The sequence below is a fragment of the Siphateles boraxobius genome, unplaced genomic scaffold (assembly GCF_051911475.1).
Source record: "Siphateles boraxobius isolate OS27281-9 unplaced genomic scaffold, OSU_SipBor_1 13, whole genome shotgun sequence".
Taxonomy (NCBI): domain Eukaryota; kingdom Metazoa; phylum Chordata; class Actinopteri; order Cypriniformes; family Leuciscidae; genus Siphateles; species Siphateles boraxobius.
In genome coordinates, this window is record NW_027508733.1 from 3868402 (window position 1) to 3885028 (window position 16627).

Consider the following 16627-nt stretch of genomic DNA (forward strand, 5'->3'; position numbering starts at 1 on the left):
CTACAGAGCAGCTTCACATCAGCGCGTCTGTCATTTTATTACTGAACCATTTTTGAAGAGTTTGTCTTTTCATATTTGTGGACTGAAACCGATGAAGATGTTTCTCCCTGTTTTGCTCTGCTTGTGTTTCTGGCGTCTGGTTGGTGAGTTTAAATGTGTTTTTATTACTGTTTCTGTTCTGGTAACATGTAATAAATGTCTGGTTAATTTAGTCAGAGAGGATCAACATTCATTGATACAGAACAGTACTGATAGGGGGGAATACAAATTATAAGGGTGAGCAAACGCAAACCGACAGAAAAAATCCAAACTCGGCAGATGACAAAAGTTATTTATACTGTTTATTCAAGAAAATCTTCCAACATGTAATCCTGGAAACAATAATTAAATAAATATACTAAATCCACTACAGACACAGAAAAGAGTCACAGTTGTGTCTAACATATGGAATGTCACTGGGGTGGCTCCAGCCTAAGACGGGGGGAGACACACCGGACAGTTTAACGTTACTATAAAAACTAGACAGAGGCAACATAGTCACACTTAGCCGCTTCACGAGTTAATATTGACGCTCAATCCCATTAAGTAGGCAGGGAGAACACTCAGATCTGCAGATAAACCTGCAGAGCATAGCAATGTGTAAAAGAGAGTAACATTACTAAAATCAACAAAGCTATAATTATACATACCGCGGGATGGTCAATGTAACCAAACCATTCATGGTCGCACACCATGCGGGAATACAGCCACTCCATTAGAAACATAATCGCTGTAAATGACATGCTATAAATATTTCACTGTGAATAAAACGGACAGCAGCTAAACAGGGTCAACACTCATTTATGACACGGCTGAACATACCTGTGACAAGTAGGCAGCGAGCGCACCGCAGACACGAACAGTTTGAACCGTCGGCGGCAACAGATGACGTGACATCACGGCAATACCAAGACGCATATCCGGTCGCCCAAGCCCACTTCTTTTATACTCCATACAAGGGCAGCCAATAAGCCACACGCATGCGCACGATCTCCCAATAGGTGGAGTTATTCCACCTTGCTACGCATACATTTATAACTGTAAAATAAAGAATTATTCAGGGATTGACATGAATGTTCTCAGCTTAAATTGACTTCAATTAATAAATTATGTAAAGTTATAAGTTAAAGGTAAATGATGTCAAGGAGGCAGTTTAACAGATTCTTAACTTTAGTTGGCGTGTGTTAATGTCAATCCCTGGTGTCGTCTGACAAAACAGTTCCCTTTCAGTCGATAACGTCGGACGTAGTCGACGCGACTGAAATGGGATCACGCTAGGGAGCCTGTCTTCTTCGAGTACTATTGAACGAGCCAATGTAATTGGCGTGCGTGATTCGCATCACACACTCCGCCCCGCGGCGCGGGTATAAATACGGAAGTGGATGCACGCACTAGTTGCCTTTCGCTTCGGAGCCGATCGTTTGATGTCTCTGAGAGTGCTGTTGTCTACAACGAGCGAGTGTGTCGGTGTTCTTCAGGAAGACTCTCCCAGTGCTGGTGTTCTACAGCGCGAGTGCAGCGGTGATCGCGAGCTTTGAGCTCTCAACTGCTGTTTTAACAGCAACAAATTTCTAAATGTTTGTGTGTGTTGATGGCTGGTTAGTGGGCGGAAAAGTGAGTGCTTCACTGTTTCAGTTCTCTGTTCAGTGTTGCCGCGGTCATTCCCCTGTGTGCTCCGGCACTGGTGACGGTCCTATTTTCTGAAAGAGCAACACGGGTGCGTTTGCGTCTTTTTCAAGATGTCATTCCGCCCGTGCGTTTCTGGGTGCGGTCGTTCCCTGTCTCTCTCTGATGGTCACAACTGTTGTGTCACGTGTTTGGCTTACAGCACGCTGAGACAGCTTTTGTGGACAGCTCATGTTTTCACTGTGGAAACATGACTGTCGCAGTGTTGAGGGCGAGACTCGCCTTCGTTCGCGGAGAGCGAGTCCCCATTACCATGCCCCACCCTCGGGTGCTGTGTGGGATGGGTGACCGGAGGATAGTGTTGGATGTCCCGCCCGGTAACCATTCCCTGTGGGCTCCTCACTCCTCCCTTCCACTGCAACCACTGGAGCCTCCTGTGTTGTCTGCTGGTCCATCTGTAATGGGTGGGCCAGCGGTTTCACTCGGGGCTCCCCTGGAGGACAGGACGCCGATTGCAGCATCGGAGGGTGAGCTGACTTCTAGAGATGATGACTCGGCTGCATTGTCTCCCTCCGGGAGTTCAATGTTGCCCGAGCCGGATCCAGAATTATCAGCTATGCTGAAACGGGCCGCCGAGGCTGCCGGGCTCGAGTGGAACCTCCACCGTGTCCCGTTCAGTCTCGGTTGGAATCTGGAGTTTGGTATCTTGGGGCGGGCCGCGCTGGTTCTCAGCTCGCCGCCCCAGTGCCTTTCTTTCCCGAAATGCATGGAGAGCTTGTCAGGTGGTGAACAGCATCTTTCTCTGCCAGAAACTGCCTGACTAGCTTTTCCCCCTCATTACCCTTGATGGAGGAACGGTGAAGGGTTGCGAGGTGTCCCTCCATTGGAGCGGTCTGTCGACACAGGTGCACCTGTGTCTGGCGGCCGCTGCCTTTTGGGGGGATCCTCGTCTCCCCCCTAAGGCCTGTGAGTTTCGTCTGCTCCGACGGGCAGAGCTTACAAAGCCTATGGGCAAGCCCCTTCCTCTTGCGTGCCATGGCGTTGCTGCAGGCTAGGGCACCCATGGCATGCACAAGGGTAATCCAGACCGTGCGCTCATAGGTGAGCACCGCACTGCATCCGACCTCACCCTCCGGGGTACGGGTGTCGTAGCGTGCGTGATCGGTCTGGCGATGTCCACCTTGGTGGTCCAGTGGCGCCTTCGTTGGCTCAGCCTGGTTGGTATGGCGGATGCGGACAAGGTTCGGTTCCTGGTCTCCCCAATTTCCCAGGTTGGGCTGGTCGGCGACGCGGGGGAGAACTGCATCAAACAGTTCTCTGCCGCTCAAGCGCAGACGGAGGTCATCCGGCACATCCTGCCCCGGTGGCCAGCTGCTGCTTCCAACCGCCGCCGGTGGCAGCTCCTCCGCCTGCTCGTCGCCGTGGGCGTTCTCCGGCCGCCGCTCCTGCTGGCCCTCCGCAGCAGCCTCCACCCAGGCCTCAGCATGGAGCCGGCCGCAGTTGAGACGCCCAGCCCGCTCCAGGCGCTGCCAAGCCAGGTGGCAAGCGACAGCGAAAGCATTCCGGAGCGGGCCGCCCAGGAATGGATGAGATGCTCTTGGAGTGGCACGATCACTCCCTCCCCCCGGGTGAGGGCCGGGTGGAGCCTTTGTTTGTGTGTGTGTCTGTTCCGCCGCTGGCTCCCTAAAAAAAAAAAAAAAAAAGCGGAGCAAGCGGTACCCACACTTCAAAGAGAGAGCAATTTCATCTGTTCCTGGGTCCCAAGAGGGCCAGTCTGGCGGGTGTGACCCTGTATAGCCTTACACCCCTCAGCTCCCCCTTGGTCGCCAGCAGGCAGCTTGGTGCGTTCGAGGACCCGGTCATCCGCCTTCTCACGCGCCCCCTGCCGCTTGTGGAGACAGGTAAGTGTTGCACAGCACACTAACACCACTCTCTCTACTTTGCTGCCCCACCTCAGGCTCGGCTACCCCGCTCAAGTCAGTGATAGTCATCACATTAGGTGTTGAGCAGACGTGCTCCTGAAAATTCAGTGATATTCATCACACCGAGTGTTGAGCAGTGCTCCTGACTTGTGCGTGCTTATCTTATCCTGCTGGCGAAGGATTTGATATAGCCGCTCCTCCAGCCGGTACGAAGGCCAGTGTAAACTCGTTCTTCGTGCTACTAGGGGGTGGGTCGTGACCATCTTGGCCCAAGATTGGTCTGCAGCTTTGACCTGAAAGACAGGTGCTTCAGATCTCTACCTCCCGCACCGCAGGCCATCCTGTGTGTTGCGTCTAAGGGTGGAGTATCAGTACAGTGTCCTTCCCCTCGAGTGCTCCAGAGCCCGTTGGGTCTTCAGGTCAACTGGAAGAGAGTAATCTCGCCCACGGGCTGAGTATCTCTTTTCTAGTTTTGGAGAGGTACTCGGTCCAACATGTCTCTCCAATGAGAATGTGTTCAGCTGGTGTTGAAGTGAGAAAGGGTCCCACTGAAAGAACTTTCAGAGGCTCCTGGGGTATATGGTAGTCGCAGCCTTTGGCTCCCTCCATATGTGACCGCTTCAGCGCTAGCTTCACGATCGAGTCCCGAGGTGACCGTGGCAGAGCAGCTCACCCTGTGTGACTATAGTTCATCCCGGTCTGCTGCCAAACCCTCTTCAACAGAGGGGCCATGTACAAAGGGCGTGTTTTAACGGGGGCCTGGGCGACCCCCGACTACACGGGCATTCGTGCCTCGAGTTGTTAGACATTGCGACCGTTGCGCAAGGTTCCCCTGCATGTCACAAACTCACCCGTCACCTCCTCCTTGGAGTCAGACGCTTCTGAGGGCGCCTTGTTCCACTCCTCCCGCTTACTCAATCGTGCCGCCATCGAGCCTCACGACAGTTATAGCCAGGGCAAGTGGAGACTCCATCCCCTGGGTCCGGCTGGGTCATGACCATTCCGGGGCCGCTCAGTTGCCCCCCCGGTTTTATTTTTCCGCCAGTGTTTGGGTAAACCGAGCGGACTACCCTTGGACAAACACTGGGACTCAGCTGCCCCAGGGGCCCGCAGAAATGCGTTTAACCCCAGTGAGCCTTCTAAAAGTGACTGCGACTCATGGTCGCCTGGCGCCTGCAAGTCAGTGAAATCATCACTCTTCATGTTGAGCAGAATTGCTCCTGAAACTCAGTGAAGTTCATCGCACTCAGGTGTTGAGCAGCAATGCTCCTGTAGCTCAGTGAGTCCATCACAGGTAGCACAGTGAATTCATCACACGCAGTGCTGAGCAGAAATGCTCCTGGTGCTCAGTGAAGTTCCTCGCACTCAAGTGTTGAGCAGAAATGCTCCTGAAGCTCAGTGAGTTTATCACACTCAGGTGTTGAGCAGTAATGCTCCTGAAGCTCAGTGAACTTGTCACACTCAAGTGCTGAGCAGAAATGCTCCTGTCGCTCAGTGAGGTTCTTCGTACTCAAGTGTTGAGCAGAAATGCTCCTGAAGCTCGGTGAGTTTATCACACTCAGGTGTTGAGCAGGAATGCTCCTGAAGCTCAGTGAACTTGTCACACCCAAGTGCTGAGCAGAAAATGCTCCTGAAGCCCAGTGATCTTCACATGTTGTGTTGAGCAATGCTCCTGTCTTTTGCGCCCGTCACTTGCACCTACGTGCCATGTCAGGAGAGGAACAGGTCTTCATAGTTGCCCCTTATTGGCCCAACTAGACCTGGTTCCCTTCAACAGCCTTCCTGACTTCCCCTGGAAACTCTTTCGGGGACGGGGCACGATGGCACACGCGTTCTTCCCCCGGAGATTCCGGGCGGTCTTACATCTGAACGCGGAGGTTCAGGTGGCTATCACAAGAACATGTGATAGTTACCATCACTTCTGCGAGCACCCCCTAGAATTGGGTAGCGTGCTTACGCCTTTAGAAGTGGAACCTAGTCGTTGAGTGCGTCTTCCCTCCAGAGGAGATCCTGAAAGCTTTCGATCACTTCAGTGCTCTCTTTCCTGCAAAATGGGTTGCAGTAGGCTGTTTTCCTAAATCACCCTCAAAATGATGTTGCCTCGGTGTTTAAACGACGCTCATCGTGTTGCAGAAGTATGCAGAAGCATGTTCTGGTCGTCAGGTTCCTGAGGAGCAAGGTCTTGTAAATCCTTGTGTCCCTCTTTATCCTCTTGGGCCTTGTCCCTGGTGCGACTGCACTGCAGAGACCGCCCCTGAGCCACTGCAGGTAGTGAGTTAAAAATTCTGTTATATCAGTTCTCCTGCTCGCGTGGTCTCTACTAGAGGGTAGGGACTTGCTCGCTTTCGGTCAACGTATTGTGCCTGGAGTCTGGGCCGGCTAACTCTCACAAGCTGAGACCCCGGCTCGGATTGTGCCCAAGGTTCCTACCTCTCCCGTAATAGGAGCAGGTGGTGAGCCTGCAAGCGCTGCCCTGGAGGAGGCAGATCCAGCCCTGGCTTCTCTGTCCGTTCGCTTGGACGTGTACAGAATGCAAGTCATAGACCTCAGACCAGCTCTTCAAATATCTGTTGGAATTCAGCAGAGAGGGAAGGCTGTTTCCATGCAAAGTTGCACTTAGTGCTTGCCTTCATTTCGGCAAAGATCCGAGATGCAACATGTCCACTTAGGTGTTGAGCTCCTCTATGATGAGTGTAAAGTGCTCCGCCTGGGCGTTGACGATATACTTTGCTAAACAGATTCTAGAGTTGGGGGCTGGACGACACCTGGTTGAACCGCTGCTTCCCGTGGGCTCCCTTCTCATGAAGCCAGTTTCACCGTGAGCCCGGTTCAAGTGTCGGCTTGCTGCGCCATTCCCCTCCTATGGACTGGATACGTGCGCCTTTCTACTCCAGTTGAGTTCCCTTAAAATTGAACCCTGTTGAGTTCCTCCACACCCCTCCGACGTCGGACGTGCGGAACGTCTGGTGTTAGGCCTACCACTCGTAAGCAGTGTGGAACCTGTGTTAGGCTGGGTCCATATGTTGCGGTCCCTTCGGTGACCCCATATGTGTATTCTTCCACGATACGGCTCCCTGCGGTGAGCCCGTGTCTTCCCTCGGCAGAGTCTCTCTGCCGTCACTGTCCGGTGTGTCTCCCCCCGTCTTAGGCTGGAGCCACCCCAGTGACATTCCATATGTTAGACTGCCCGGTTTCCGCCCAGTTCATATGTGTATTCTCCACATTACCTCCCTCTGGGTTGGATGTGGCTTCCGCAGCGTCCCTTCCTTCCAACGTACGGGGAACGCTTTCCCAGTGGTCCTGTAGGAACAGCAGTGACTTCCCTGGCCTAAGCCCTGTCCTTCCCCGCCTTAAGTTTGCGGGGGCATCAGGAGGCTTTGGTTTAGGCACTGGAAGGTGGCAGCGTTAGTGGCGTGTTCAATGGTTGATCCCATTTCAGTCGCGTCGACTACGTCCGACGTTATCGACTGAAAGGGAACGTCCTGGTTGCGTATGCAACCCACCGTTCCCTGAAGGAGGGAATGGAGGACGTAGTCCCCTTGCCACTACCGCTGGACCACCGCTGACCCCGGGTTACTCTCGGCTCCTCAGCGAAAAGCAACTAGTGCGTGCATCCACTTCCGTATTTATACCCGCGCCGCGGGGGCGGAGTGTGTGATGCGAATCACGCACGCCAATTACATTGGCTCGTTCAATAGTACTCGAAGAAGACAGGCTCCCTAGCGTGATCCCATTTCAGTCGCGTCGACTACGTCCTCCGTTCCCTCCTTCAGGGAACGGTGGGTTGCATACGCAACCAGGACGTTTCAGTCCCTACAGATTGTCTATACTTCATCAATATTTGTGTATTTATGACAGCATATTTAATTCAATATCTTACATTGACAGAATTACAAATAAATAAAATATAGTAGTTACTCTCACTCTTGAGGCCTGTTTCTTCTAAAGTTTAAAAACTCAGAAGCGAAAACCAGGAGACTCGGGTTGTATCTTAAGCCGGATTCTTTTATTGAGAACACGAGCTGTTGCGTTGCTGTTGTCTTTCCATCCAAGTCTAACTAAAATAAAATACAGACTGTAGTTTATACATTTAAAGGGGGAGGAGTTACATTGAGGGGGAGACACTCTGAAACAAAGCATGTAAATAAGGCATACATGTTTTGGAACCTGCTCTTAGACAGACAGTGTTACCAATCCTACTCTAATCAGCATGACTATTCAAACGCTGAGACACGAGAACAGGACGGGCAGGACTTCTCGTACTGAGACAGGAACTCAAAGACAAAAGGTGATAGTCTCAGTTATATGATTAACTTAACCTTAGACTGAGAGATCAGGACAGTCGGGAATATTCCGCTGGGAACCCCTACCGTTTGCAGAGATTTCCTGATCTCATCATTTATGAACTTCCTCAATATAAAATACTATTGTATTGGAATCTAAATTAAACATTTTAATAAATTTGTAACACTACAGGCCGTGACGCATCAAGCCGATGTAAAAGAACTAGCGGTGATTAAAGCTGACTATGTCATCGCCTCGCAACTGTTAATTACGAGCACTGACTCGTTAACTAAACTGAACAGCCCATCAGACTTTTTTCTCTTCTTGATTAAACATGCTCAATCGGCCAAAAAAAAAAAAAAAAAAAAAAAAACAATGAGTCAGTGTTGCCAATTTAGTGATTTTGTCGCTAGATTTAGTGACTTTCCCACCCCTTTAGCGACTTTTTTCATAAAAACTCACCTAGCGACTTCTTGGACAAACCTTATCTAGTTCCAGAGTCTAGTATGATTTCATCTAGCGACATTTAGCGAGCAGTTTTAGCTACTGTCCATTGAAAGCCGTTCGCAATAGAGCAATGACTGGTGCCGATGGTTCAGAACACACGGCAAAAACAGGCGGACGACACGCTCAACAACGGCCCGATGTTGGTCAACAGCCGAACGTCAGCTTGATGCGTCTCAGGCTTTTTAGCATTTACTTAACCCTTTTACAATGCAATGTGTATCATAACAGAGTGGATGTTTTAAGCTAATATAGCCCATTACTAGCTAGGAAAGAACAACATGCTAGAAGAAGATTAACATTTAGGAAGAGTTGTAATAAATATATCAATTTGATTTAATAAATTAAAATTTTGCATGTCCAGTATAACAGGGTAGACATGTCCCACATGGGTAAGTTGCTTGGGTTTTGCATATGATCCATAGTTGGTCCCACCTAAAGCCCAGTGAAATCCTGCATAAACCGACATGGCACCCGTGGACTGTGGTGAAGTAAATACTACAGAAAAAATACATTAAATTTGTAATGTATGTAATTTGCATGAAAAAGTTAGTTCAGGCAAGAATAAAAATAAAAAAAAGTAAATTATATTAGTACTCAATTGAAACGTGTAGAAATGAAAGTGTAAATATCAACAATATAAAATTAAGTAAAATTACTTATTTTTTTTGACACTGGTGTTCCCATCATGCACTGGGCCTTGAATAATTAATTATTTTAATTGATTTTTCACTGTTTTCCAGCTGTATTTATACTGTTTTATCATTGCTTTTGTTGTTCATTTTCTACTCAAAATGACACATTTACATTAAAAAAAACGATCCATCAAATGTTACCGCCGTTGTGTATTGCCTACCAAATATTGAGGTCTCGGCGTTCACATAACGCATAAACTATGAATTATAAATGTGGTGCCTCACACAATATCTATTGTATTAATTACATATGGCGCTTTTCCACTGCATTGTACGGTATGGCTCGCTTTAAATGGTACCACCTCTGTTGAGGTTCCAAGCGTACCGTATTGATACTAAAATGTGACGTGGAAGCACTGTAGATCACTGATTGGTCAGACAGAATCGTCACTTACAGCGCCTTTGTATTTGCGAGACATCAAACCCGCTAGATTTAAATAGCCAGTAACAGCCATCGCTGTAGCACCTGTTTTAAAACTACTTGCTTGACTTGCTTGAAGTAAAAAGAAATTTCAAAAAAGAAATGGCTGAATCGTGTTCAGTGGACGAAGTGCAGACGTTCCTCTCATTGGTTGCCGAGGAGCGGATAAACTATAACAATCAGTCTATAATCCCACCACTTTGAAGCGGTACTAACTGCAGTGGAAAAGCAAACCGAGCCGTGCCGTGCCGAGCCGAGTCGTACCACACAGAGGAAAAGCGAATTCAATGTTATATTGTTTGTAGTGAAATGTATTGCAAAAGAAACTTCTACTACATTGATATTACTCCACCTTTTATAAGTTAAAATTATTTATTTTCTTTGTTACTTTCACTTAAAATATATGCGTGCAAAAACTTGGCAAAAAAATTAAGTATATTTTACTGATTTACTTTTTCAGTGCACTTACAGCCCATATTTCAGCCCATTTTCTAACATTGTAGAACCACATAAAACCTAAAGCTGGGACCGTGATGGGTCTTGCACATGTTGCTCAGTTGAATCCCACCTGTTGGCAAGAGCAATCCTGAATGAAATCCATGTGGACGATTGGCATTATGGAACCAGCGGACAATCCTATATAGGGACAGTTTATCAGCCCATTTCATACTCATATGGGGTTCTGTTTACGCTATTAGATAAACCTTATAAAATTAGGAAAAGAGATAACCGAGACTGACTGAGACTTAGTTTGTTCATGAAGAAGTTTCCCTCCAAGCAAAAGATGTCACTTCTACCAAGTCATGTGATTTAGGACATATGCTAACGATTTTAAAGGGCAAGTAGGACCAGTGTACCAAGGTGGACTGGAGTTCCCGAGACATAAACTAATTCACTGGTTTTAAACAAAAAATACTTACTTATAAAACAAAATGTATAAATATAAGTACATGCTAATACTCAAAATAACTAATTTAGAAAAATATATGCAAACTTTATTTAAAGTGGAGTTGAGGAAAAATGATTGGAGACATGGGGATTTGTCAGGTGCTTCAAAAAGTATTTATTTTTTAAATTATTCTTTTGTATCAATCATTATGAATTTTTGTTAATGGGGTTCATCTATCCAGGCAAAACCATGTAACATGAAAGTTGAGTAACATTTTATGCAGTATTGTTTCATGGGGACATTAATATCCACCAAACTCTAGGAATGAGCCAGTAGGCGTAACTCGTTTGTAGTTCTGAGGGACGCAGTCTGATACACTTGGAGAAGTTGTGATATGATTGGTTGTCTCTACTCTGGTGGGAGGGGCTTCGACTGCTGTTGTTGTTCTGGTTTATGGCATCAGATCCAGAAGAGCTGGACAGGAGTTTTGATTATTGATTTATAATGTCATTCTATTTTCCTCTTCCTCAAAGAGTGAAGTATGAAGCACCATCAGTTTTAACACAGAACAAGAGACTGAAGGTTGAAACTGAAATTAAAACCATTAAGAAATTAATTTCATGAAATTATTAACTGAAATAAGGTTAAATAACTTTTAATTTCAGCTAGTTGACAATGAAACATTTCTCAATTTAGTCTAACTTCCATCCATCCATCTTCTTCTGCTTATCCGTGGCCGGGTCGCGGGGGCAGCAGTCTAAGCTGAGACGTCCAGACTTCCCTCTCCCTAGACACTTCCTCCAGCTCTTCCGGGGGGACACCGAGGCGTTCCCAGGCCAGCCGGGAGACATAATCCCCCAAGCGTGTCCTAGGTCGTCCACGTGGTGGTACTGGAAGGCATCCAGGAGGCGCCCGGAACAGATGCCCGAGCCGCCTCAGATGGCCCCTCTCGAAGTGGAGGAGCAGCGGCTCTACTCTGATCTCCTCACCCTATCTCTAAGGGTTTCATGAAATAATATAAATATTAACTGAAATAAAGTGAAAAAAAACTTTTTATTTCATCTAGTTGACTAGGGAACATTTCTAATTTTAATGTAGTTTATATTACCAAAATAACTCAGGGTGTCTTCACACCTAATTCGTTTGAGCCCTCCAAACGCTCTCGAGGCGGTTGAGCGTGTAAATGTGAACAAACCAAGTGATCTCAAGGACCCAAAAGTCTGTACTTAGACCACCTCCTGAAGTGAAGGATTCCTGTCCTTTCTACAATGACCTGAATGAAATGTTGAGTGCAACCGCTTGTGCTTGTCTGACAGATGTTGTAAAAGGTGGAAGTGTACACATGCAAAATGCCAGAATCCTGAGATCTGAGTTCTTTTGAGGTTGTGGTGTGAACAAGAAAGGGTTTGAGATCACTTCAATGCTGAAGAGGACCAAAAAAAGAACTGGGTCCTCTTTTGAGTCCACTATATTTTGAACACCAAAAGGACTGAGGTCATTCGGCTGGTTCCCTTTCTGGTTTTAGATATTAGAAATACTAGATGGTCGATAAGGGGTTGCTAAGGTATTCTAATGGTTGCTAGGGTGTTGCTATGTAGTTGCTAAAGCACTCGGGGTGGTTGCTATGCGGTTGCTATGGTACTCGGGGTGGTTGCTATAGTGTTCAGGTGGTTGCTACGTGGCTGCTAGGAGGTTCTGTGTGGTTGTCAGGTGGTTGTGATGTGGTTTCTAGAGGGTTATTGGTGGTTGTCATGAGATAGATAGATAGATAGATAGATAGATAGATAGATAGATAGATAGATAGATAGATAGATAGATAGATAGATAGATAGATAGATAGATAGATAGATAGATAGATAGATAAATAGATAGATAGATAGATAGATAGATAGATAGATAGATAGGAAATATTAGATGATAGATAGATAGATAGATAGATAGATAGATAGATAGATAGATAGATAGATAGATAGATAGATAGATAAGAAATATTAGTTAAAGAATGATTAGTTAGAAAGAAAGATTAGTCAGAAAGAACGATAAGTTAAAAAGAATGAATAATTAATTAGAAAGAAAGAAAATAAGTTAGAAAAAAAGATTAAAAAGCTTAAATAAGTCTCAATGGCTTAAAAATAGTACATAGACAGTGTTTATGTGTGTGACCATCGCCGTTTGTTTGTTTGACATTTTTAACTTTTCGACTTCTCGACAAGGAGAAGTAATGACATATATGACATATAATTAGCAAAAACACATTTATTTAAAGGCACACCGCGGAACTTTTGGCCGCTAGTGGAGCTCAACCTGTAACTTTCACGTCTAGCGTCCCTTGAGGCCACAAGCTCCACAGCACTGTCGCAAAAGTCAACAAACAGTGAACCGGTCAGCCTCCCGTGTCTTTAGATTGTGTGTGCAGACAGTAGTTGACTTGTTGGTTGGAGAGAGATAATCGACTCACTATTGTAGGCTTCAGTTTGTCTGTCCTTTTACACACATACACACATATATGAGCTGAAGCCTAAAAATAACGGCAGTATGTTGTGACTTATATCAGTTTTGTTACACGATTCCCAGACTTCGCAGTAAATATTTCGTTATATATACACTTTTATGCCGATGTTTATTAAATCTTTAAAAAGCCACAAATCTAGTGACTTTTTAGACAAACCTCAGTAACCTCCAGGTGTTGCCAGTACTGTCCTGCGAGCGCGAGGTCTTGCTTTCTCCCTGCCGTTACTTTCTCTAGTTGCGTCTACCTTGTTCAGGGAATGGCTGAGAGGAGGAGCTGCTCGTTCATTTGTTGAGCGCAAGGCAGTTTTTTTTGTTTTTCAACGGACTTATCACTTACCTGCTTCTCTTTTGTTTTATATTTAAAGAATTTAGTTTGACCATTTTAATTTCCTTTCTTTTCTTGTGCTTATTACTTGTAATACTCACTATTACAGAGCTTTCATCCAGTTCCCGAACTCTCTCAATTCAGATAATTTTACACTTATATATATTTTTTTGTCATTCACTATATCATAGTGTAAGGAACTCAGCTTTTTGGAAATATTAATAATCAATAATATCTTGTTATTATTAATTATAAATATTTGGGTCAGTTAATTGGATTAACTTGATGTGGCTGAATTAATATTACAATCAATAAATCAGTTCTTCCAATGAACTCTTTTGATTATTAATTTATTCTAAGAAAAGGGTATCTTCCATGGCCACCGAAGAATAATTATTTCTTCGCCTGTACAGTACTTTGAGCCAGTAGCAAAAACCTTGATCGTAAAGTGACTTGTATTGCAAACAAAACAGAACCAAATACATATTATGTACAAGTTTTATTAACTAAATATAGATATTTATATGAATATAAATAAACTAAACAACATACACACATGAATACATAAATAGGTTAGTGATAGGATGAAATTGGAAACCGGAAGAGGGTCTATGAGAAGAACCATCAGAATTTCATTTTCACATTTCATTGAATTGAATACTTGCATTTGTAATGGGAACAATTCTTGAAGTTGTTGAAAATTGAAGTCGTTGATGGTTCCGGCAGTGTCAAGTGGAAGTTGGTTGAGCGTTCTCTTTCTCCAGGAACGCATGACTGGTTTGGTCAAGGCCTGGGACTCTGTTGAGGCCACGCCGAGCACCCAGGAGAAGTGAGGAAGTCGGAAGGATGGGTGATTGGAGTCGTTGTTGGTTGGAGTCTTTGTTCCAAAACTCTTGAGATTGTCATTGGTTCTTTGTGAGAGAGTCATCTCTCTCCTGCCTGAGCCCATATCTGGTTGGAATCGAGGCCTGCTGGGCCCTGGGGCCCCCGTGGAGGGGGAGGGGGTTCCCCAGTAACACCAGAACAGTGTTGCGGCTGGATGAAAGAACTAAGAGAGCGGGGTCACATGTGGAGTGTATCTAATAAGGCCTGGAAAAGATCCTCCCCTAAGGGTTGAACTCAACCAATCAGAAAGGTGACATGTCTGAGAGGGAATGTGGCTCTTAGTTGATTTACGGATCTTTGTCCCTAGCATGATTATACCTTCATTAATGCTCAGATAGCTATAACACATCCACACTGCATTCTAGAAGAAGGTGATGTACATCAAAGTGTGAGTCATTAAATGAGGATTAATTAGGTAGGAGGCATGATACAGGTGAGGTTACATTGATCGTTAGTTGGTTGTATACCAGGATACATACCATAATATATACCTAATAGTACACGAGACAGTAAACCATTTACACTGTTTCTTTCACAGTTTTATGAATGTTCATTTATAGATCAGTTAGTCTATGATTAATGCAGCAAAGTCTGTTTTAAAGAGGGTTTCTGTTTCATAGTCTCTCTCTTGAGTATGTAGCCACATACAGGAGTTTCATAAACCTTTGTATATAATGAATAATTAGTATGTGTCTGATTGGTCCATACCCTACAGATCCCCCCTTTCGATCGTTGTTGTCCCCCCTCAAGGACAACCACGAGCGAAGTTGGAAGTGCAGAGAGATCAGACACACACTTGTCATAGAAGGCTGGAAGGCCATGGTGGCCTCTGGTTGCTCGTGTCTTCTGGAGCGGTGGTCGTTTCACGGCTGGTGATGTGGACAGTAGCCAAGTCCAGGTCTCTGCAGCAGGTGTTGAGGCAGCAGGTGTTGGGGCATTCTGAAGTTCATTAGTTTTGGGGCAGGTGTTTCCTTGTGGTTGCAGGAAGTGGTTAGGCCTCTATGTAGCATAGAGAGGTTTTCAAGCTGACCTGGTGCTGGTGGCCGGAGGTCAGAAGGTGGTTGTTAGCCTCTCAGTCACAAGAGGTCTGAAGGATTGAAGTGTTGTTCTGTCCTTATGGTGGTGCCGACGCAAGCTTGCCTAAGCTGGGGTGGGCAAGGAGTCGGAAGCTTGTACCTTACAGGACTCCTCGGGTGAGTCCTGTGCAGGGAGCTATTTTGCGTGTGTCAGCGGCTCCAGTAACTCTGAGGCAGGTGCGTCCAGCTGTCCTTGCGGAGCCTCAGATTGACACCTGTGTGAAGGGTATGGAAGAGGATGCTGTCGTTGACAGCCGATGGTCCTCCTGTGGTGTTTGCAGGTTGAGGGTGCTGTACTCCATGGCTTCTCCAAGGGGCTTGGCTGGTACCTGGGTTGTTGCCATGGTGACAGTTCTGTGCTGGTCCTGGGCATGCTCAGTCCAGCTGCATTGAATCTGGTTCGAACCTCAGTCTCTAGCTGGTCTGTAAGGCTTTGGGCACAGGTCCGCTCCTTGTGGGACGCTGTGATCTATTATGTGAGGTTGTTTACCTTCTGTTTTATACCCATAAGGTGGGGTAAGGAGATGAGAATCTTGATCAACCCGGTGTGGCTGTAACTCTGGCTTGGGTCATGGGTCTTTTGTCCTCTTCTCTCATGGTGCAGTTCCGTTGGCTCTGGTGCCGTCGGATGTCAGCAGCCATGGGTGGAACAGTGTTCCTCGCGATGGCTTGTCAGTCTTTTCGGTCTCCTGTGCGGTTAAGGTCAGGTTAAGCAGAGGATCCGCAACATTTTGGCACACTTGTGGAGAGAGATTAATGCATGACCCTAGAAAGTTCAGAGCCACGGTTTAATGGGTTCGCTAGATATGTAGCATAAAGCTAGGTATTTCATGTGTAGCTAGCTAGTGAAGTGTGTATTGTATCCTTATCATCTTAGCTGTGGATGTTAGGAGGCTAAGACTTGTGTGGTTCCGAGAGTATTTCCTGGAAAGGGCATAGCCGAGATGAAATAAATGACTCAAGATGGTTCTTATGACTAAAATATTTCTCTGGACTTAACTGGTGGTTCACTACGGCTTGACGAAGTGAAGAATAGGAGGAAAAAGGACAGCTTTCCTATTCAAATGATGCTTATTATCAATCCTCAGGACTATAGTTATGCCCTAGTAATCGTTGAAATTACTTGTGTTGCAGGGTCATAAAAATTAGTGCTGGATGGATGCTAGGTTAGCTTAGCTTAGCCTAAGCTTGATGGATGCTAGGTTAAGTTAGCTTAGCCCCCTAGGCTGGTTTGTTTACAAAATGACGTCACGAGTTAGCACTTCCTGTGACAAGTCGTTGTCAGGGGAACCAGTGCATGTCAGAACAATTCAACAGTCCATGAAGAATGTCTGCACATTTTAAATGAGTTATGCATGTTTAAACGGGTAAAAAGGGGGCGCCTATACTTTAAGTCTTTCAAGAACTTGATGTTACATTCAGTAAAATGCAAATGTGGTTTGGCATTTGC

General features: G+C 46.0%; 1 protein-coding gene across 1 annotated transcript in view; it reads left to right on the top strand.

Annotated features, from left to right (window-relative positions):
* LOC143735225 (uncharacterized) overlaps positions 1-16627 on the top strand; it is a 34078-nt gene continuing 17451 nt past the window's right edge. Inside the window, exon 1 of the mRNA XM_077225321.1 lies at positions 1-143. Coding sequence (XP_077081436.1) covers positions 92-143 — 52 coding nt within the window. The 5' untranslated portion in view covers positions 1-91. The remainder of the gene's footprint in view (positions 144-16627) is intronic.